We start from the raw sequence: 24,094 nt of genomic DNA, 5'->3' as shown, positions 1-24,094 counted from the left end.
TCTGATTTACAACGGTTTAAATTGTTTGTGTTGTTTAGATGAGATAGACCTCATAGGAGACTGTATGCAACAGATGAGCATGTGGGAAAGAGAGCAGATGATCGAAGAGAATAGAAAACAGCATCCTGCAATATCGAACCCGAAGTTAGCAGAATGATAACAACACATCCCGCCGTGCTGCTATTAATAGCAAATATGGCGCTCTCTCTGTGCGAGTGACTCGCTTTCATAAGTCAATTATTTGTGGGGGCTGTGAAGAGAGTTGCAGTGCCACATCACCTAAGGGCGTCATGGATGGCAAAATGTTATATAAGATACTGTAATTTCTTTATAGAAACCCCAGATTTTTAGGAACACGCAAACCCAATCCCCTTACACACATACTCACACCGCAGAAGAACGTCAGTATCAAAAGCCTTCAATCTCCCCCCCGACAGACACACAAGCACACCGACTGACTCACTGGAGTCGACCTATTCGTGCCATCTCTCTTAAACATGCTTGGAGCTCACGTAGATGGAGGGGTGAGAGACGGGATTATTACTCCAAATATATCGATGGCTACACCGATGCACTGGATCTCGTGTGGATGCAGATTCAAACTTTGAGATTTGAATCAAACCACAGTGCATTTTCCTGGAGGTTAATATTAATCTTTATTGTTTGCGTTGATCTATAGGACAGCTTTTCAACGAAACAAAACCTTCCTTCACAGACAAACAACACAAAAAAACAGGTTAAAAATCCAGAAAGGCTAGTGTGCTGCCCAAGGGCCTGAGCGAAAAGCACCAGTGGGTAATTCTTCATCCCAGCGTTTCAACAAAAATGAACTTAGAACCCTTTTTGTCTGTTTCTGAGACAACAATATTGTAAAAATATATCACCACCCAAACCATCATGTAAGGCTCTTTCCCCGTCTCTTTAGTTTTCATAATGTATCACACATTTGTTTGCCTCCACAAAGGACTCTTATCGGAGCCTCTTGCCCTCATACTTTATATCAGACGGGCGTAACGCGAGGAGGGACGACAACGTGTGCTCCGATAAAAGCATCGGATTCTCAGCAACAATTGCCGTTGTGATAGTGTCAGTCTGACATGGGAAAGCCAGGATGGACGGACACGACCACAACAAGCCTTTCCTCCATTCTACAGTGATGTCATCAGCGCCTTTCAGAAAAGCAAACAGCTCGAAGATTAAGATAAAGCCAAAGCGCTCAGAAAAACACCACTGGGTTCTTTCAAGTTCTCTGTGTGAGACTCACACAATCCTTCCTCGTCGGGAACAATTGAAAAAAGACGCTGGCAGTTTATGTGGAATCAGGCTCTTAATTGGGGGGCATCTTAACCAACCAGGCTTGTTGATGACAACAGTCTCTGCGGAAGATGTTCCCCCAAACCACAAGCAAACCGACACAAACTACAAAATGAGATAGTGATGCCTCCAAAATGATTTCACACAGCAGGTGGACTTTACACAGTACTTTCTTTTACGTATCATCAAAGCAGCGGTTGCTGACGCGCGGCTAAATGAGACAACTGAGCGTCACCACTCCGACTAGTTTGCCTTTAAAGCTTCATTGTACCTCTCTAACACATGTAATAGCTTTAGCTTTAAAGCGTTCATTATTTTTTTGATGAATTTATTAGCGTGCTGTTGTTTTTACTACAGGATTACCAGCTGACGGGACGTCTTAGAGTTATTGATCACTCAAACGCCACAACACGAATCATGCATTCTCATTTGAGATGTTCAAGTCATGGAGTGCATTTAAAACGCAGGTAGTCCTCAACAGCCAATGTCACTACTCAAGAGTCACAGAGCTCCAGTAGACTACCTGAGAGGCTTGAATAGGGACGAGTGGATTGAACCAAAAGGAGAACATAAGTTATGTTGTATAGGTGGGAGGATGTTAAAGAAGCGAGGGGGAGAGTTTAAAGATGCATTTAAAAAAGTCCACCTATCAGGAGAGAGCGGTGCTGATCAAAGCAGAGAACACATGGGCTGCATCACTAATGACACTTTTCTTCCTCAGACTATCAGCATCAGCAGCCTCCTGCGGCAGAGCAGACGGAAACCAGACAGGCTGCAGAAGTGAATGGTGCTTCCAGGGAACGGGACTGCCCTCAATGCAGAGTACAGATCTCCGCCTGCACTGTCTGCAACCGCCACTGCGGCAACGTCCTATGCACGTCTATCGCTGCACGTCTATGGCTGCACGTCTATGGCTGCACGTCTACGGCTGCAAATTCTGCAGTGCAGCTCACTGGGCTACGCGCCTCTGCTGCCCACAGCCGACCAACAGCAAACTAGCTTTGCTCCCTTGAGAAGAAACGCTCCACTCTCATCAGCACAGAACGGGATTATTATAATTTGATATTTGATTGGATGTTGCTAAAGCTTTAGCGATTCAATCGTTTCCGTCTGAAAGAAATATTCCGAAAACTACATAATGCACCTTTTCAACAGAAATGCATTGCGAGGCAACAGCTTGGGTGCTTGTTTACATTTTACACTGCAACCAGGACACGCACATGACCCGTTGACTTAGAAAGGAACACAAATACCTTCAGTTACTTTCTCAGTTACTTCAGAAACAAAGGAGACGCGTCATTACTGTATTAAAATGAGTCAGTAATAGAATATATATAGGTACTCTATGTACGTACTTTATGCATGAATGTATGTGTGTATGTGTGTGTGCGTGTGTGTGTGTTTCATGCAAAAAGCAAAGTGCAAATGCATGTGACTCATCCTGCGTAGAGATTTGAGCAGTTAGTCACAAAAAAGCCCTCATGAAATCCCATTTGCAACAAGTTGATGAGATCCTGAGAAGGCTGTTGAGTAAAGTGGTTGTGGGCCAGAGAAGGAGTGTTAGTGGTAGAAACTGCACAGAGAACAGGAGGTGAAGAGGAGCCGTTGGGCCGGTAGTTGAGGTGAGGAGAGGTGTAGTGTAGGAAGTATGAGGAATCAGAGGAAGGCACAATCAGATTGGATGTGTCGGCTCCAGCTTCACTCCGTGGCAATTTTGTAGTTTGATTAGTTAATAATTTGATTGCTTGTATCAGGCAACATACTCAGCCTTTAAAAAAGCAAAGACAAGGCAGCAGAGACTCAAATTACTTTCTTTCAAATGGCAGCTGCAACAACTAATTATAGTGGATATCTTAATTATACAAAACCGCGGTTTTAGCTACTGATCCGTCAAGTTTACTTTTCTTCTAGTTCTTCCAGGATTTTAGTTTATGATTATCTTAGAAATTGTGTCATCACCATCAGCTCAAGCTGTAGTCCTGTTCATGGTGAGAGAAATTGCCTGAAAGATAATTTGCAAATGAATTGATACTGAATATAATAATAACCGCTTCTGGTGTTTTGATTGGAATGCTGAGTACGAGCCAGACCTCCTAACCCAACCACGAATGAACTATAAATAAATAATGGGAGGAAATCCATGCAGAAATTAAAATCCAGAGTAAATTGGAGGTTGATTGATATGGATGTCCATGGACTTTTGACATTTGAGACATTTCCTATATAATTTTTAAGTATCTGCACGCTCACAAGACCGTGCTCCTCCTGCTTGTGTTCAGCGTTTGAGTTTATCTCGTAGATTTTCCACTAGTGCTCATAAAACTATTTTATTTGCCTCAATGGATCAATAAGCTTTCATCTTATCTTAAAAGGCTAGATTGTGGTTTGCTTGACGTTCTGCGTTTGCCGGAATGAATCACTTCTTTGCTAAAGTAAACAACCTCCACAGTGACTAATATTAATCCTCCACACGTGTTTCCATGTTTCCCTTTTTTTCTCCCACCGCATGTCAGGAATATATGCGTCTCTGTCTCTTCCGTCCTCAGACCAGCTGCTCTTTTTCATCGTGCCATAATAAACTATTGTCCTGTTGTTGTTGTTGTTGTTGTTGTTGTTGTTGTGGTCCTGACCTCAGTTATTGTACAGACCTTGAATCAGGTTAGACCGATTGAATTAGAGCTTATTTTGAGAAGAGTGTTCATCATTCTCAATGTAATCATCGCTATCTGTCCCCCGACCTGCCCGGAGCAATAATGAGACCCTCATCCATATTCAGGCCGCGTCCTTGCGATATCCTCGATACTGTGAAATCCAGCGCACTATTATTATGCGTGGAGTGCAAGTGAAGAAGCAGACCCAGGAGAAGAGATGGCATGGACAATAATACATTTGAGAAGGGTTCATTAGTGCGAAGGAGAGAGAGAGAGAGACACACAGAAAATAATCTAGAGGAAGTGCAGCCCACACACACATCTATTAAACTGAGAATTATCTCGTTTTAGTTGTGAAGAGATGCTCATTAGTAAAAAAAAACAATTAGATTCATTTACTGAGATCAAAACCCAACAGAATGTGGGTGATGTGGTTCCTGCTGTACCCAAAGTCCTGGAAAACTTCTCCCCTGAAAGCCAAAAAACATTCATAGGACAACATCAGCTCAGCGGCTAATGTGAAAATCTAAAATAGGTCTCCATATTTCCAGGCACGTATTTACCCTTCATGTATTTAACCCGCGGGTTTGCTGCCCCTCGTCTCATTATCTAATGGGGCATAACCAAGGGAGCGCGTCAATCTCTATCTACACCCAAAGCTGTGGGGTCAAGTATTGATCGAGTGTGGGGTTCACTGACCCAGTGGCTGTTGCCACGTCTTTTCGTTTATTTCCATTGCACTGCAAGTCTGAAGACTGCGTCTACACTCCTCTCCGCCTGGCTTCCTTCTGCCTCCTCGTCCTTTCTTCTTGCTTGTGTACCACAGTAAGTGAATGCATCTCTGACTGTGATTGGCTGCGTTCGGCCTCTTGCTGGACTGCACTGTGCAAGCTGCCAGCTCATGAAGCCTATTATTTTCCAGTCCAGACTTTAAATACTCCCATACCGAGGAAGTACCATATTGTGAAAAACAAGTGATCTGACAGCAGTGCTCTCAGTCACCAGTGAGAGGATCTCCTCTCCTAAAGACAAACAGGGATTCAGTATAGCTGCAGTTCACGTTTCACATATTCAGCTTTAAAGATTTGTTTGTACATGTACTGGGCTCCTCTCGGGGACGCAATAGTTACTGTGGATTTGATGGACAGGGTAAAGGCTTCCTTACAATCCACGAGGTTCATTATATCCACACAGGGAGCCGGAGCAACTACACACCAAGCCAATATGTGTAAAACAGAACGGTCCTCGGTGCTGGAAAGCGCTGCGTAGTGTGGACACAGCAAAATATGTGTTTTAAAAACCACAACGTAGTAGTGTGGACGTAGTAGTGTGGACGTAGAAGTGTGGACGTAGAAGTGTGGACCTAGTAGTGTGTAGTAAGTAGTGTAGTAGTAAGTTAGAACTACTTATTTTAAGGAAAACTCCTCTGTTGAAGTGTAATTTCATAGGAGACGAGGGATGACCACTGCCTATTTTTTCGCCTCTGCTCTGAAAATGGTATAGCCATGATGAAAAAGGGGTGTTTCTCTGCTACTACAAGGTCTAACTGTCTATCTTTCAGTTCCAACCTTCGTTTTAAATCGTCAGAGCCTGCGGGCCACTGCTCGCTCCAAAATAAACAGAATAAATTTGACGCATTTATGACAGAATTGTTGGGTTGGACCTTGGTTCTGCGTCCAAAAGGGTGACGCTCAGGTCCAACGGGTCAGTGATTTCAAGTTAAACTGTCCCATTGGACCCCTGTTGCTTCAGCACCACCGCGGCAGCGTGGGCAGATGGAGCGCCGATGGAGAGTGTTGTGCCGACAGTACAAGGAACAACTGAAGGGGAAAAGCTGCTTGGTGTCGCTGCCTGCGGCGATGTCGCCTGTCTTCAGAAGCACAGAAGATGCTCCCTCGGGTCTCATGCACAGGCTCGTCTCTCTTTTCACGGGGCCTCTCAGCTACGGGACGATGTGTCTCTCTTTGCCTGTTCAGCCCACTGTGTGGACAACTTTCCATCTGTTTAGGACAGCAGTAGGAACCTTTTGCAGTTTGAAGCAGGGAGCAAGTTTATGGTTTTAAGTCTTTCAAGTCTTCTTCAATACAGCCTGATGTTCATTTAGTACATTATGGTTGAATCGAATAGAGCATAAAGCAGCGTATGCTTTAGGGCGGGTTGACTGTGATTGACAAGTGCTGATGCTACCAGAGCTGCAAACAGCATCTCTACGTCACTTCTCCTATTACAAATGTTTAGTTCATCCAATGCAAAGACAAGCATGGCGACAGTTGAATGCCAAGATGTAAACGGAAATATTGCCAAACTCAAGGTTTGGAAACGGCATTCCACAAACCAATGTGTGCCGTCACCATGACTACGTCCACTTGGATACAGTGGGCGTAACACAGTGTATCATCTGACACCTGGCTTTCAGCATCAGTAATCCTGGCCTCCACATTTAAGAGTCAGCATGCCGTCTCTGGCTATAGCCCCTCGGGTCTAGACCCCTTGCAGGGAACGCGGACTATGATGTACTCTGTGATCTTCTGCAGCCGTTCTGCATTACTAGCATGTGCTGTTCACTACACCTGCAGGAATTATTTGATCTCTATTTACTTTCTTTTTATCTGCCTGCGTATCTTTGCTTTGGACATATGAAAGTGTCTTTTGACAGAGGACGGACCCAGTTGGATGTTTTGCAGCCAGTCTGTGAAGGTGGAGAGAGCAATCGCACTTACAGCTTATCAGAGTGCACTCTGGATGATGGGGCCAGAAAGAAGAATTTCCACCACAGACATTTACTGAGTGACTGACCGCACACTTTCTATTTACTCTTTGTTGTGAATTTTGTGTAACACCTACACTTGGCTGGCCATCAATGGAATTGAGAAAATGCATTAGCAAACAAACTACAGGTTAAAAAAGGCCGGTTTAGGCTACCAGTACGGCTATCAGGCCTGAACCCGGGCTCTGAAGTTCACTTGTACAACGGCACCAGATGGCATTAGGGTAATGTGATGTCAGCCTCCCGTCATCGAATAAGCCGCCCTGCTGCCAGCCGTGCACAAACAGTAAGACCCCACTTGACTTGCCCGGGAGGGTCCGCTGTAAATGCAGCAGTGCTGTGTGCGTGTAAACTACACTGGACCCTTCAGGAGGCCGGAGCTAAGCCCCCATGGATTAGCGCCGAAGTTAGCAACTGCTCCGCCTGCCACAGAGAATTTTAAGTTGGCTCGTTTTAAAGTGGAGCAGCACTATTCTTCTCTATGAGGGAGCTTGACTTTTTTTTCAACTGTTGAACAATATAATATTACCATACACACTCTGTTAATGCAATCAATGTAATCAATAGCAGCAACAAAGTTCTTGTCAGAACTGTAGGCACATCATGAATCGGTCCCGACTCAAAAGTACCTGTGCAACCCTTTAAGTCTGCGACATGCTCTTGTTGTTCCAGAGAGAAATCTGATTTCTGTTTAGCACAAACTAAAGACAAGACAGCTCAGAAAAAGACTGGCTGACTCAAGCTCTTTACTTGAAGCAACTTCTAAAAAGAAGAAATAAAAATTCTACTTCTTACACGAGTCACAGAACTTTATTCAGCACAGCGGCGCTGCAGCCCGTTTGGTCTGAGTACTAGTAGGTATGACGGCGGGTTAGTTTCAGACGGATACTTCTGCGTGACAGCTCACTGACTCTACATTTTTTAAGGGCATTACACAGTGGGTATACTAGCATTTAGCATATTGATGGATAACTAGCATAAATATATACAATTCATGGGAAGAAAGCAAATTTGGTGTATAGCGCTTGTCAAATTAATATTAATTCATATACACAGAATAGAAACCACTGTGCTGAGCGCTGCGGCTTTTACTAACAGGGAAAGCAAAAAAAAGTTAGAAATTTCTTCCGAGAGCAAGCTTCATTCATAAACACACGACTGAAAGTCAAAGCATTGTCAAATAAAAGTGTGTAAGTGCAAAGTCTCCACAGAAAGAAATGACACTTTGATGTCTGGCTTCTCTCTGGCTTTTCTGCTATAATAAATGGACCTTTCATGTTTGCACAAACGACGCGTGGCTTAGAGGGACCGTTCGGGTTTTTGCTGTTATTCATGGTGAGATAGTTGAGTCGCGCTGAGCGAGCGTCAGTATAGTATCAATGGCTTATTTGTAGAGGGGAAAATACAGGTGCTTAGGAATGAAGACAAACGAAATATGCATGATTCCTTTAACACGCGGCCCGGCCGGTGTAGTGTGCTTTTCAGATGTGCTCCCTGAGCCAGTATCGGGGCGGCGGAACTGCTGAGGTCCATGTGGGCTTTGTTGAGGAGCAGCGGTTCCTCCGTCTCGTTGAACCGCTGCTCGTTGACGTGAGGGATTCAGACGACCAATAAACTTGCAATGACCATGCAATAAACTTCCAGGTGTGAACAGGATTGAGCTTCATTCTGGTTTTTATGATTATGTTTCTAGAACTCTGGATACAACAGGACCTTTTTAGCTTATCCTGTTATCTGGACGGAAGCACTTAACAGATAAAAAAAATGTTAAATATACACAAGCGGGACAAATCTGTGTCCTTATCTTAATAATCACCGGAGGTTTGTGTGCTCATTTTTAAAGCGATTAACTTCATGAACTCATTTAATTCCTGTTCTGCTCATTTTTCAACGTCTGTTGCCTCCTAAAATCTTTATATTGCGGCTATTAATGTCATTATTAGATGGCATTCAATCAACCTGTAGTTCACTGTAGCTAGTGGAGACGCTTAAAACAGCTGTCCCGAGGATGGACGGATACTGTCTTTAGGACGAACAATATCTCTGTCTAATATGTTTGGCCAAAGAGAAAAGCTGCAGATAAAAGTTAAATGTTGCAGTCATGAAATGAAAGTGAAATCAAGAAATGGTTTATGAGTTGGCTCCACACAGAAGAAGTGGAGGTGTTGGAGTCGACACCAGCCTGCTACCTAAAACCTCTAACAAGACACACAGCAGCAGAGGAGACTTGTTTTTGGATGAACTCTACTGAAAAATTACAATGCAGGTCCTTCTGCGCAGAACTTGTTTGTCTTTGCCGTGCCAGCAAAAGAATTAAATATTTAAAAAAGAAAAATACCACTTACGGAGAAGTACTTCAGCTGACACCCTGCCACTGCCACAGATGTGACTTGATACTTTTAAACTCGTGCTGCACTTCAGCATCCTGCGTTATCAACGCTAAACAAAACCCTCAACCGCTGCAGCATCAGTGCAGCTATGCAACAAAAAGAGCTGACGTGCAGCTCTGACCCTGGAAGATAATTACCGCCCAAAGACCATTATAAACATGAAATGACACTTTCTTTATCACAGTAAAGTCAGTTTTACATAATTAGTTTTTACCAATCACATGACCAAAGTGACCCCAAGTGTGTCTCCACCTCCCAGCGAACAGCACAGCGGCTTCTCCATAATGCGTTCTGAGGCCCCGGGAGTCCATCAAAAACAGGTCAATCGAAAAGCAAGCCAGACACAACGCAAAGAAGCACAAACGTACATATTTAACTCAATTCAATGAATTAAAGCCGACAACTGCCCTCTGTTAATAATTTGATAAAACACATTGCAGCTCGACGGCCTTCAAACTGTCTTCTCTCTCACAGGAGTTGAGGGTGAAGTGTTTCCTGGGATTCTATTTGTAAGCGACTTCACACCTCCTCCGCCAAATTGAAGCCACCTCAGCGTGTCTTCATCCCCCTCCTGTTTCTTAAATCATCCGGAGCCTGACAGTCCTGCAGAACTGTTCTTTCTCAGCCGCCGGCAGCGAGACGGCTGGCTCTGAATTACAGGCCCAGGGAAAAGAGGGAATTATATTCATCAGTGCAGTGGGGCCGTGACACTTTTGAGTCACGCCACAGCGGCAATTAAAAGCTTTTTTGTCTGTGAGCAAGCTGTGCAAAGCAAAAAGATCCGTGTTCCACAGTTTACGGATCGGTGACGGGAAAGAGGTGAAAAACCACATGAAATCGGCAATGGGCTGTAAATATGAACTAACTATATATATATATATATATATGAGCTAAGACTTATTGGGACAATATTTGAACAGAGAGATGAGGGATTTAATTACAGAATCATTTAGGATGAGTAATGAAGACATAAATAAGTGAAGGATAATGGAGTGAAATCCAAACACATACATGATTGTGTTTAATTCAGCAGGGGTGGCAAAATGCACAAGAAGTCACACACACGGACACACACACACACACACACACAGCTGCTGCTGCTGGTATAGGAATACAGAAACAATTGCCACACACGTCTGCTGTGTCTGCAGCCCCGGCTGGCACACAGATACCAACATTTAACACTAATCCGCTTGCTTCCTCTGCTTCCTCTGGAAACAAACATGGCGGTCACACGAATGCCAAGGAACAGCAAGGCTCCATTGATCAGTCGACTGCGGAGGAAGTCTGGAAACAGACAGGGGAGCAGCTTGGGGGCGTCTGGGGAGATGAGAACATGTTGGCCAACATGTCAATCATCGGACCACATCTCTGGCTGCAGAGACAAAAGAGAAAAGCAAGACGAGGGGACAATGCTGGCCAGCTTCCAATATAATGTAGACCTTAATCCTGCTGACAAAACGTGTTTATTAAAATAAGTGGGTACAGAGCTACTCAATAGGTCAGAGAGGGTGGGAGCAACTTGAGACCCGACCAGTTTCATGTGAACGTTCTTGTTGCAGGAAAGGCTGACGGGATGATGGAGACATCCCCCGAAGAGACTGTACACGACTTGTGGATTATGGTTTGTGTAAAAGTGTTCCTCCAAGTTCCTCGTAATTGTCACGTTAAATGTCACAGTTAGTATGCATCTACCAGGGCCACAAGATCAATCTTTATCTATTTTTCATCAATATTGAGTTTATTTACCACAGTTTTTCATTGATTTTAGCGGCAGAATACCTCAGGAAAATAATATTTGTATTGGCCTTTCACATTTTCTTCACATAACAAGTGTGGCAGCAGACACCCAGGGAAGCTTTTACACTGCAGGGCTTCACAGCAGAGCTTTTCTGCAGCACCAGTTTTCAGACTGAGAGCATGTCCTCTCTCCGTGCTCCGTGCAGGACAGCTGCAAGAAAATCCCTGTGTGCTAAATGTAAGTAGGTGACGCCAAACAGGACGATGGTGTTGCTGAAGACCACACGGCTTGAAGTTATCCAATTGTACCTCAGGATTAGACAAACTGTTGAGAAAGAAAACATAATTGTGGGAATAATTACACCTATGATTGTTGAGGCCATTTTTACATTTGGAATGGTAAACGGACTGTACTTGTATAGCACCTTTCTAGTCTTCCGACCACTCAAAGCACTGATGACAGGAGCTACCATACACAGTGTCACCTGCCCACCAGTAACTAACATTCACGCACTGTAGTCGCAGCTACAGTAGCAGTGTTGCCCAAGGACACATCGACATGCGGGTTAGCGAGGACTGGGATCAAATCGCCAACCCTCTGATTGGAGGACGACCGTGTTCCCCACTTACCCACAGTCGCCCACTAGGTCGAGGGGGAGGTTTCTGTAAGTTATCATTGGGAGGATTCCAGACCGGAGCGGCTTCTGGAACGGTAGGAGGCAGACAAGCGAGACATTATCCAGACAACAAAAGGGTTTTATTTTCAAAAGTCCCTGCGTCACGTTAAATCAAATATACAACAAAACCTACAATCCAAATGAGTTAAACTTAACGTAAATGAATAAACTCAACGCAACATAAAGTACTCAATCCCGTGCACACAGCGGATGTTCCTCCTGTCCCCCCTGACAGTCATTGTCCTCTACCTTTTATAGCTATAGGTTGTACCATGCGTACGGACACTCCCCCAGTGTACTGGGTCTAACCCGATGATGTCACTGCTGACATCATTGCGTGTTGTCACCCGCTATGAACCCATATTCTGTTTGTTTTTTTTAATCTTGTGTGTGAAATCTAGAGTATGCAATGACAATTCCAGAGATATTTTACTTCATCTCCCTGAAAGGTCATATTGGTTCCCCGGCTTACAAGGCCAGTACTCAACAGCGTGCAAATTGCAACAAGTCTTTCCCACTTCTTTATCAACGCGATATTTCAAATCTCTCTGTATCTCTTTCCCCATATAAAGGCTCTCGATCGCTTCATTTTCTTGTTTCCTTCGTCCCGCTCATCCCTCTCTCTCACAGCCAGCACAGGCCTGAGGAATGAGCATTAAGTCTGGGGTGTTTATTCAGCGGAGGTAGACTGCGTGACGCCTGGCTCCTCCACAGCAGGCATGTTTGACATTTGGCCAAAGCACAAGAGAAGAGATGAAGGAGACCGAGGCTGAGATACCGCAGAGGACTTTTGCAGACACACACATACAACCTCTTGACCATTTACATCATCACAATCTGGGTACCGCCTCACCGCCATCGACCCAGACGCCACTCTGCTGTTATCACAAGCGGCTTCGACTGGAGAGACACTTCAGCCGCTTCACAGTGCGTGAAAAGCCCGGAGGGGCCTCTTCCAAAATGAACAGACAATTAGTTCACTTTGAGCAGAGGAATGAGTTTCTTGCCACTACTGTTGCTTCAAAGCCTCGTGAATATGTCAAAGCAGCTGCGTAAGCCCGTCGTAATGAGCATGCATAAGGTTTTTGGTAGTAATTGATGGGGCGAAGGCACAGCAGCAGCGCACTGATGAGTTCAGAAAATCAGCGCAAAAGAACACAGCAGGACGTCTTTACCGAACAAACAAATAAACGTGCTGCCGAGCAAAAGCAAGTATTTAGGCCGAAATGAAGAATAGAATATAACGTGTAATAAAAAAACACCCGTGAAGCAGAAGTTTGTGATTTCTTACTTAAGGTCTTTAGAGTATAATTCTATAGACAGACAAAGCAGCTATTCGGTTTCTCCTTTGACGGACACTTTACTGTCGCTGCATAGATATCGTCAACTTCAAATCAGGGATTGACATGTTTACTACAGAAATACATAACACGCAACTGTTGGGAAAACTTTACCAATGTTTCACCCTAGTCAATATTACTTGGACGACAGAGAGACACGTCGTGTTCTGAGTGGAAGTCAAGTGGTTTCTACATTGATGCTTGGGGGAGGCCTTTAGAAAATGGACAATTAGTGATCGATGTGAATACAACAACGGACTCCCATTTATGGAGGTCAGCAGAGTTGGTTTGCAGTTGGAAAATATCAGCAAACACGCCACTGCTTCAGCTGGGGCTAAACCTGAAGCTGAATCCTCAAAAGACCAGACAACCCACAAGGGAGACATTCATCCACCAACCTACACAGATATTTCCGGCTTTGACATTCAAGAAAACCCATAACCCGCAGGACTAGCCAATCCTCCAGGGCCTGGTGGGTAAGTACTGGAGTTCCTGCGGGGTGACGCCGCCTGTTGCGTGTTCTTGTACCAAAACAAACATGAGCAGTAACCAATTCCAATCAGCCGTCACACCCAAATCACATCAATAACCAGCTCTGTCTTCTGGCTCTGTGCCGACAACGACGTCCCACCTGTGGGCTGAGAAGCATTCCTCCGCTTACCTTTCTCCACAGTGGTGACTCCCATGGACGGCTGACCTAGGCTGGCCTTTGTCTCCCATTTGCCCTCGTCGGGGTGGTACATCTCCACTGAGGCCAGCGGGGTCTGCTGCTGGTTCATGCCCCCGAGCACCATCACCTGGCCCCCTAACGCCACGGCCGAGGCCCCCGCCCGTGCGGTGGGCAGCGGCGGCAGCTGGCTCCACGTCTGGCTCTCTACATCCAGGACCTCGACGCTGTCCAGGGGCGTGCCGGTCTCGTTGCAGCCCCCCAGCACATAGAGCAGGCCCTCGTGGTACACCGGAGTGCTGTAGACGCGGCGCTGCGACATGGGAGGGAACTGCTCCCAGTACAGGGACTTGACAGGACTCACCGCCATCTCCTGCACAGGCATGTCTCCAGGACAGAGAGGAGGGTACACACCATCACACAGTGGCGCGTCGGGAAGGAGGAAGAGGGTAGAGGAAGGGGAGGGGGGGCGTGTTCCAGGGCCACGGAGCAGAAGAAACAAGTGGAGGCACACGCGTGTTTCTGTCTGACCGCCTGAAACCCTCGAGAAAAGGGGGGAGGAGGAAGATAAGGGATGCTCGTACGTCAAGGACAGAACAAGGTGGAATAAAGAGAGGGAACGAGGAGAATGTCGAACTCGCCCCTCAGCCAGATGTCACGACTCCCTCGCTATTGAAATGTTTTATTCATCCGGCTGTTGGTGTTTTTTTTCGAGTAGCGGAGCCTTCAGCCCTTCACTCCCCCTCTATTCCTCTCTCCAGCTCTCCTCTCCCCTTCGCTGCATCCTGCTGGGAGGTTGTTTTGGTTAAAGTTCTGACTTGAGTATATTCCGGTGGGTGTGGGGGAGTCCAATCCAATCCAATCCCTTTTATTTATAAAGCACAGTTTAAATGAACACAAAGGTTCCTAGGAGGAGTCCTAGTGTCCTAGAGCTTAATACTTAATCCCACAAAAACCTTCAAATCGAGAGTGGAGTTGAAGAAGAGAAAGAGGGGGATGCCACTGGATCACGTTAAGGAACACTGACCTTCACTATTGCCTTCTTAATCCAAGGGAAAGCCTTTATGGCAGATCCTTTTAAACAAAAAGAATTTATCCAGGTCCATCACCCCCCCTCAGCTGCACCCCGGTGAAAAATTTACTTAAATAAATGAACTAGAGCCTTCAAATGAAAACTCTATGGGAGTTTAATAGCGGCAAGACTTGCAATTTAAGAAAGATTTTCTTCGCTTAATTAAACGGGGATTCCAAATCCCTGAGCGCCGTTCTATGACTTCCTGTCAGGCACAGCGCTTCGTGAACTGTGTGCTTCGCAGCGTCCTGGTCGCTTCGGAGAGGATGAGGCTCCTTTGGCGGGACCCAACCTAAAAGAAAAGACAACGCCATTAGATCAGGAAATGGAGTATAAATTAAGAGCAAGGGGGTAAAGGCAAACTTTAGAAGTGACTGTACACAGTTTGTGGATTATGGTTTGTGTAAAAGTGTTCCTCCAATTTCCACAATTTAAATAAAAGGAGAAACATGGTATGAGCTTTGTGCTGGACCCCTATACGTCTTATTCTTTCCAGTGGCGATATATCGACTAATTGGGTAGCAGAATGAAAACTGCCCTGTGATCAAACAAGGCAAGGCTCTGCTTGAGGGGGGGGCATTGTTTTGGCTAATAAACAATACAATATAACCCTGGTAGTCCAGTTTGAGTGACAGATCCATGAAATGAAAAGTCAGATCACATAAAACAAAATTTCAGCGAGTACTTTACTTACAAATTACAGCATATTAAATACAAACTACTGTACTTCTACCAATCACAAACTATAACTACTAGAGGAAGGCCTCTATGTTAATTTAACAGTTCAAGGAGTTGCACAACACGGTCGGTCAACCTGTCCGAGGTCACAGCATTACGGGGGATTGAGACTGCGGAACAACAGTTATAATTCCAAATTTTGAGAAGGCAAAATGATCAGGTATCAACATAATAGCACATTACTGTTGACAGCATTGAGAAGTCTGTTTGTTCATAATGTGTGGGTGAGTCGGAGACTCAGCAGGAGGCCAGCCCACTGTGACCTGAGGACTGACATTTAAAGTACACCGTGAAGAAGCCTTTCCAGTGCTGACTGGTAGAGCGTGGCGATGCACGGACCACTCGACCGCTCAGGCCGGTCACATTTACACGCACGGACACACAACAGCACAAACACAACACATGCTGGTACGTTGTTTGTTGTTTGTGTACAGGCATAACTAATAATAAATAAAACTACCCAGGAGACAACTTCACAAAAGTCATTTGAGAGTGTCTTGCATTTAGTTTCTTTCCTGTTAGATATCAAAAGAAAAAAGTATTATTTTTTCTAAAAAAAAATATTTTCTTTTTCTTTGTTTCTTTGTTACATATTTGATCATTACACATGCAGTCTTACTATCAATGTGTGAGTAACTATCCAGTAAAACTATTGATAAATATGTGAGCCTTTCACATTAAGATATCCCGCTCACCTCCAAATAGCACAATAAAGGCTCCTTTATCGTCGCCCCAGCATTACCCAACCGCCGCCCGAGTGAGTCTTACTACCTTCTCTCATCAAAGTAACTTTCCTGCAGACATGTAAATGACATGTAAATATCTAACTACTGAAAGACTACCAGAAACAGCATCGAATTGCATTTGTCCTGGTCAGGGCAATGCGAGCTTCCAGTGTCCAGGTTAGGAACGTGTTTATTGTGAACATTAAGAGTTAAGCTTTGAACTAGTGGGTACGCCACGACTTTTGTACTTTCTTGTGATTCCATCACTGACAAACTAGAGTCTGAGAAACTATACGTTTCTTCTTTCGTCCCTGTCAAACATCGGTTCATTCTGGTAGCAACATCAATCATCACCATTGGGTTAGCAATTGTTTTTCTTATTTTCCATGAAAAAGTTTCTGAAACTCTGTGATTTTGAGAGGCAAGGCTGAGCCTACTGCTTTGTTACAATGACAACTGTGCCACAGACATACTTATAAGGTTTGGGAAATATGCATGGCAGTTAGGTAACATTTAATCCAGGTTAAGTCTGGCTGCTAAGTTTAACATCTAAAGCTTGCCGTGTTATAAATGCTATACCTGCTCACACCTCCGAGGAGAGAGTTGTCAGTCCTTCCTGTGGATACCTATTTCTTTCAGTGAGTCTACCAGAGAGATTAGCAGACCTGGCAAAGTCTAAATTATGCAAATTCCTTGAGTTGATTCAGTTTTTTCCTGGGATTGATCTGCTCTTCCCTCTCAACCCCAATCTTTAGGTATCTTTGCCGTTGTGTGTGTTTGAGGATGCCACAAATAGCTGAGTCAACAACCTGAGGATTGACATTTAGTATGAAAAGAAGGCACTGCTCTGGTATTCAGAAGCACCGTGAAGAAGTTGTCTTCGACCAGAATGTGTCCTTTAACTCTCGGATAAAACAAACTTCAAAGAATACCTTTTTTCACTTACATAACATAACGAAAATCATGCACTTCTCGTCTTAAAGTATGAAGAAAGATGAGTTCATTAACGTGTTACTGCTCAGGCTGCTCTAATAAGTCTCTTAAGCCTCTCCAGTTGGTCCGGAGTGCTGCATCCTCTGAAGAAGACAGCCCAAGGTTTAGGATGTGTGAATAGCACCACACATGGATTTGAGTCGGGCCCTTTTCAGAGAGCAGTGCAGGGAAGCCATTATATTGGCCCTGCAAATTGGAGTCAATGGAACTTTCAATTCACAGCAACTAGTCGCTCATGGACAGTGTCTGTATGACAACAGAACACTGACCGTCGGCTGTGAGGTCCTGTGCGGTGTCGATCTGGGCCGAGGGCATCCCGGATCCCCGGAATTCATTGTCCTCAAGTGTGTGTGTTGCCTCTGCATCCACCTCTTTTGCTGATAAGCTTCACAACATATATAATGCGTGCCAACACTTGTCCTCCTGCGGACTTGCTCTCTGTGAAGCGACATCTGAGGTCCCATGAGAAGGTCCTGGCTCGTGCTTCCCGAGGATCTGACGAAATATGCCTCAGCAGCGCAACCTCGGTGTAGGTGGCCCTTCTCACGCTCTCCAACTCTCTGGTGTATGTGTGTGAGGTTGGACATGCCAGTGATGAAAGCGTTTACGCTTCTCTGGGATTAGTAAAAGCCAGACAAAGGGAACAGAAGAGGGCTTCTTTGTTTTGACGGTATGATTGAGACATTTTCTGTTTGTATCATCTTTGCAAAAAAAGGCTCTCTGCTGTACAGCCTTGTCTGCCTTCTGCTGGGGGTGAAAACAGAACAAGATGTCTTATGTCTTGGCCTTCCTTCTGTGTTATCATGCCCTTGGCTATATTTCCTCTTTGCCTTGACTTTCTCTGTCATCCTGGCTTGCGCGTTCTCCGTCAGCGTGCTTACCTGTGTACGCACGAACGCGTGTGCCCATCGGGGGGGGGGGACTGCTGTGCGCAGCGAGGGGTAGACAGTTGGAAACGTGGGTATTAGATTAAATGTAATGTGTTCTGAGAAGCGTAGAATACAGTCGGGGGCCGGCGGGGACGATGTCATATGGCTGGGCGGTTGGTGGTGAAGGTGGGCCGGTATTTCCTCCTTATCCTCTATGGACAGTCCACCTCTGGCTGCCACTTAGACAAAGTGGACCAACTACCAGGATCCTACTGACTTAGAGCTCCTGTAACTGGAAAAGTTTATCACTCTTAACACTTTCTGTCTCTTTATACGCAGAAAATAAATGGCAGAACACATAATATTCTGCTATCTTTATTATGTGGTCATAACAAGTGCACTAGATATACTAATACCTGCAAGAGTTCCAAAGGTCATCTGATTACTCAGCTGAGTCATGCCAGCAGATCTCGTCTCTGGAATGGATGTTTGCCAAAGTCTTGAGAAACCTTGTGCTTCAAAAAGGTTAAGTATGTTTATGTTTCACTTCCCACAACTCAGAGCTGGAGAGCCTTTCCCTGCTGAAAGTGTGAAGAGCGCCGCCCAGATGGGCGCGTAATCGCAGCCGATACCCTTCTGCCAGCGCTTAAAGGCCTTTTAATTTCAGCTTTTCCATCGTGAAGGCTGTTTTTCAACATGCTGCAATCCAAGTCCAGCCCAAAACCCAAAATAGTACAAGGCAGCTTTTCGCTGTATCCTCCCTCTCCTCCTGCATCCCTGCTGCATCCCAGATTCAGTCTGAAGGTTTGATGCTGTTTGTCATTCATAATTTAACCAGAGATTGTGTTCTGGTTTCCCACTCCCACATCTTCCTCCCCACGGCTCATTACTCCCTTGAGATTTCCTTTTCTTGCTATTTCTCAGCTCTCTTACTGTCAGCTCCCAGTTTTGGTGCATGGCACTAGGATGGTTGACTGATTTGACCAATATTTAATATTTTCCTGTCATGGAAAACTTTTTGGGTGTACCTACATTTTATCTGTCTCCTAGTTACAGGTTTTCTGCTGTCAGCTTCCCATTCTTGCATGACACATATACCAATCACAGGGTCAGATTGGCAACTTGAAATCCTTGGTCCTTTTTTGAGCCCTCGCTGACAGATATAGAAAAAAAAAGCAGACTCTCATTTCCTGCAGATAACCGTCAATTTTGTCTATATTGACAACTGCATTTTGTTTTTAAATGACCAGCAAGCACACACATATACATCCCAAACATCCGTTCAACCACTTTGAAGTCAGTATAAATCATTCAAATGTTATCCTTTAACTTAAATCTATTATTTTTTTCACAAAAGACACAATTCCAATTGCATTTGACCTTGATGGACACATACATCAATCAGCCTGGGGCTGGTTACACATCTCAATATGAAATCATGCCGAGGTGTGTAACGAATATGGGCATATTGCCATGTCGGGTTGTAAAACGGCCTAGTTGAGTTCAATTTTCACTATTCAAGAATAAACTGGAAGCTAGTCAGTCATTCATCTTCAAAGCTGCTTATCCTTACAGGCTTGCGGAGGGGCTGACCTCCATCCCTGCCAACTTTGGGCGAGAGACGGGGTGCACCGTGGATCGGTCGCCATGTAGTATATCGCAGGGCCAACACAGAGACACACAACCACTCTCACATCCACACACCTTTAGAATGACCAATTAACGTAATCCCCAACGCAAGGCTTTGGACTGTGGGAGGAAGCCGTAGAACGCGGAGAGAACCCCCGCAGACACGGGGAGAACATGCAGACTCCACACAGAAAAGCCGCGGGGCGGGCTTAGTCGCTGGAAAGGCCTAAAGCGGGTCATCATGCAAACACAAACATTGAGAGAGCAATGCAAGCATGAGATGAGATCTAATGAGATGCTGCAGTCACAGGGCTGTTCAGCCCAAAATGCCCCCAGCAGATCAGGGACATGGTAAACGCAGCGTAGATGATGTGCTTCAATTCAGATTTTTATTTCAGTCTTTAAAAAAATGACTTCAGCAAGCATTCAGTTGGTGTTCTCATGGTGCACAAATTGGTTTGGAAGTTTAGTCCTACGAGTTTTAATCAAAGAGAGAGATATATGTGAATATAAAATGCTCAAAAAAAAGACTCCTTTGTCTTTGTCCTGCGAGGCGATGCAAACACTTCATTCAACCTCTAGTTAAATACTCCCTTGTTAGTGGAAGTCGGCTGCGCTGACCACTCTCCCGTCGTTTAGGAGACAAAAGGTCGATTGGCCTCGGCCACGTAGCACCACAGACTGTCGACGAGTTGGCAGAAGCTTTAGTCCCGCCAACTCGTCCCTCAGGAGACCATCCGCCACCTCATCAGGAGCATGCCCAGGCATTGTAAGGAGGTCATACAGGCACGTGGAGGCCACACACACTACTGAGCCTCATTTTGACTTGTTTTAAGGACATCACATCAAAGTTGGACCCGCCTGTAGTGTGTTTTTCCACTTCAATATTTAATAACACTATTTCATTCATTCAGGATGTGTTGCTTAAGTGTTCCCTTTATTTTTTTGAGCAGTGTATAAAGTACCATTCACCTGTCTGTCTTCCTGCACCATAATGCCCATTACTGAACCACATTTTGGATGAAAAGGCACTGATATTGAGACGTGCTTTCAGACATGAGAGGATGTTGGGGGACAAATCAGACCAACGCGTAGCCATCTCACCATCACACAGATGCTCTGTATGGCACGGCGCTTTTTTGCAAGCGGCATGTTTTTATATGCCGAAACGGTAAATAAAGGCACGATTTGCTGTACTGTCAGAAGTGTGTGTTTGGCACACATCTATATTACCTTCCCTGGCCACAGAAGAATGTGTTCACATCAAAGGGGATTTTCACAAGACTGTCCACATATTCCATACAAATGGGTGATTGTGTTTGATGTGCAGTGAAATGTACCATGTATGAAGAGGGCAGTTTCTGCAGATGGAAAGTCAGTAGCTGTCCCACCTTGAATCCGTTCCATCACAGGCCTGCCTTGGTTTAAAACAAGGGCCCATTCCTCCGCTGGGGTGAAGCCTGGTGCCCCCCCCCCAGTGCCAGACAAATGAGTCTTCTTCTTAACTGCTAAAATCAGCTTGGATCAAATATGTGAGCAGGCATATTGTAGGTAATTTCTACACCATTTGCAAACTGTTATGGCACTTGCCAGCCTACAGCAACATGTTTTTATATTTTACCTTGACCTGTTGCCAGGATCTTTTCTGTCCAGTTTGTTCTGTATGAACATTAATTGTAGAAAGTTATTTGACAACGCTTATAGAGAACTTTTAAGCCGCGCCATATTTCACGTATCCTGATTTTCTTTATTCTGCTTTTCTGCAATACCCCCCAGGAATCAGGAAACATTTATTACCAAAATATGTCAGACATACACGGAATTTGACTTGGCGATTGGTGCATAGCAGCAGACAGTTAGACAATGGTCAACAAGACAGATAAGATGACGTAGTGCAAGATGAATAAAATAAAATATGTTTATGTATAAAGGGATAAAAGTTAAAAAAATGTTTGCACCAGTGAAAAGAAAGTGACACAGGAAAGTGACAAGTGTATGTGCATGTGGAGTGTGAAGGGAGTGACCGGTGGGATGAGAGTCAGTCAGTCAGTCTGTTGATGCTCACGTTGTTGTGTCAGTTGTTGGTTGTTATAGATGGTGGTAAGTAGTTTCAGGTTGTTTGGTTACGTTGCACTATGAAACATTTAAAGATCTTGTTACGCATAAAGAGAAAATCTTTCCACAAAACCTGCTCACGTGAAGCTGATCAAGCTCCATCTAAGTGAAGTGTGAAGTGAAGTCTGTGTAATGAGCTGCAATCAGTCCGATGGCCTCTGCACCTGAGACTGTTGACACACACCAGGTGAAAGTGGTTTTCTTGATCAATGTTCCCCGGTGACAAGGAATAAAAACCCTAACAGTGCCAGGAGCAAGCATCCAGTCATGATGGCTTTCTTTTGGCAACGAGCAGTGGTTTTGAGCCTGGCTGCTGCCATGTTGGTCTATGCAGGTAATGATGTAACAAAATGGCGGATGAAGGCACGTGATTTGATTCCTTAGAAAGAACGAGTTTGAGTTCCTTGTGTTTTTCCCCTTTCCAGACATGAAGCTGGACTGCAGCCCTGACACTGTGACGGTGGTGTGGACGGAGGGCAGATCCCAGGCTGATCTCTCGCTCTTCCGTCTGGGAAGCTGCTTCCCCACCAGCTTCTCTGCCACACAGGCTGTTTTTAGAGTGGATTTCAATGACTGTAACTTCAGGAGACTTGTGCGTAGAACCTTCTTTAATATAACCCTTCAAACCATGAGTCTGTTTCTTGCGGTTCATTGACATTAGTCTCTCTTTAAGGTAACTGGTGATTACTTGATGTACAGCAATGACCTGACCTACGGTTCTTCTTCTGACTCTCAATCTCTGGCCTTCACTCATCCTGTTGTCTGTGCATTTGCAAGGTGGGTGTTAATTCTACCACATCGACTGTTTAGTCAAATGGCAGCAGTGGCTTTATTGGTTTTCTTTTTTTGTTGCAGGCCTAAAGACTGGTACCCCATGATTTATGACCCTGTGTTTAGTACACACGGTGTGGGACATCTAGTGTTCCACATTGTCCTGATGAATGGTGGGTTTAAAGTAAGACCTTCCTGTAATATGGCGGCTCTTAACATGATGTGTAACATAATGACTCTTTACTGCTGTAGATGACTTCTCAGGCCCCGCTGAGTCCACTACCTTCGCTCTGGGCTCCTTTATCCCGATCATGGCCAGCGTGTCACAGAAAACCCATCAGCCCCTGCTTCTGCTTCTCGAGGAATGCGTAGCGGCGACCACACCGGAGCTGCAGCCTGAAAGCCCAGTGTACCCGATAATCGCCAATAAGGGGTAATCGTGTTTCACCCGATTATTCTTTTCATGGCGTCCAGAACTTGAATGCGAAACCTCACTTTATTTTCTCTACTTCCAGATGTCTTGTGGACAGCAGGATGTCTGGCTCTAAATTTGAACCGAGGCAGAAGTCCTCAGAGCTTCAACTATCCCTTCAGGCCTTTAGGTTTGGTCTTGGTCAAGAGGTAACTCCAAATTGGGCAGGTTTTCGTTTCAGGGCTTTATTGTCACAACTGGAAGCAAACTCTGCCTCACAACCGCTGTCCTACATAACAGGTGTTCATCCACTGTAAAATTGTGGCTTGGGACCCCAACGGTCTTGACAGCACCAAGAAGGCCTGCCACTATGTCAAAGAGCATGGGTAACAATGTCTTAACCATTTGAGTAGTCTGACTTCTATGATTGTGAATAATTGTCTGCCTCTTCTCAATCATGAACTCAGCTGGGAGCTGCTGGACAACTATGCGTACAGCACTCTCTGTGACTGCTGTGACTCTGACTGCAAGTCCAGGAGGACCAGGAACATAGAATCAGGTAGTTGACTTCTACTGCTTTAACTTGTCTAGTTTGGATGTGAACTTGACTGGTGTTTTCACAGGGACTCGTGGAGTGGCACAGAAAGCAGTCCTTGGTCCACTTACCATTACTGATGAGACTTCTTGAATTTTTCTAAGGGTAACTTTTATTATTTTATAATGCTAAATGTTTATACTTTACAACAACCTAATCTTCTCGTGTTCTCCAACAGGATTGAATTGTCGAACCTTCAATTACAATTTTTATTAGGTGGTTTTAAGCTTCTAAAAGCTTGATTGCCATTGGACTTCTGATTGTAATGACTCATTAAAGATGTAAGCTCTCATAATAAGCTTGTGTAATTGTCTTCAATGGTTCATTCAAGGCAGTTTTTGTAATTGTAGCTTGTCCACAAATGACATGTTTAGTGACATGTCAGTCTTAATTAGCACTTGATAAAACAGTGCTTTGCTCATAGAAATTTTCAACACCAAATAACTTTCTTTTTTTTTTTTTTTTTTTTTTTTGTGCCTGTACTGGTAAAATAAGCGATGCGACTGCCATGTCTTGATACACTACTGTGTCTCCACTAAATGATCTTTTTGTTTTTAGCGAGTATTTTCTAATAGTGTAAAATTCTATTTAAATGGCCATCCAGTCTTGACTTGCGTCTGCTTTAGCAT

The 24,094-nt window shown here is 44.7% G+C and overlaps 2 protein-coding genes across 2 annotated transcripts in view; one reads left to right on the top strand and one right to left on the bottom strand.

Moving 5' to 3' along the window:
- klhdc8b (kelch domain containing 8B) overlaps positions 1 to 24,094 on the bottom strand; it is a 281,616-nt gene that overhangs the window by 240,765 nt on the left and 16,757 nt on the right. Inside the window, exon 2 of the mRNA XM_040192274.2 lies at positions 13,541 to 14,910. Coding sequence (XP_040048208.1) covers positions 13,541 to 13,931 — 391 coding nt within the window. The 5' untranslated portion in view covers positions 13,932 to 14,910. The remainder of the gene's footprint in view (positions 1 to 13,540; positions 14,911 to 24,094) is intronic.
- On the top strand, positions 21,832 to 23,760 carry LOC120828736 (zona pellucida sperm-binding protein 3). The gene is made up of 10 exons (XM_040192273.2): positions 21,832 to 22,021; positions 22,113 to 22,279; positions 22,361 to 22,464; positions 22,543 to 22,631; positions 22,711 to 22,891; positions 22,974 to 23,079; positions 23,171 to 23,256; positions 23,338 to 23,429; positions 23,494 to 23,570; positions 23,644 to 23,760. Exons 1-9 carry the CDS (start codon positions 21,955 to 21,957, stop codon positions 23,556 to 23,558), a joined length of 957 nt encoding a protein of 318 aa, XP_040048207.2. The 5' UTR covers positions 21,832 to 21,954; the 3' UTR covers positions 23,559 to 23,570; positions 23,644 to 23,760.

This window comes from Gasterosteus aculeatus, chromosome 2, assembly GCF_964276395.1.
Source record: "Gasterosteus aculeatus chromosome 2, fGasAcu3.hap1.1, whole genome shotgun sequence".
Lineage (NCBI taxonomy): Eukaryota > Metazoa > Chordata > Actinopteri > Perciformes > Gasterosteidae > Gasterosteus > Gasterosteus aculeatus.
Note: the sequence above shows the minus strand (reverse complement) of the source record. Positions and strands in the feature narration are given on the sequence as shown.

Excerpts from the sequence above, each read along its gene's own strand:
- LOC120828736 (XM_040192273.2), top strand. The coding sequence starts at position 21,955 with ATGATGGCTTTCTTTTGGCAACGAGCAGTGGTTTTGAGCCTGGCTGCT. Across the intron at positions 22,892-22,973 it reads CCGATAATCGCCAATAAGGG|ATGTCTTGTGGACAGCAGGA; the intron begins GTAATCGTGTTT and ends CTCTACTTCCAG. Across the intron at positions 23,257-23,337 it reads CACTATGTCAAAGAGCATGG|CTGGGAGCTGCTGGACAACT; the intron begins GTAACAATGTCT and ends TCATGAACTCAG.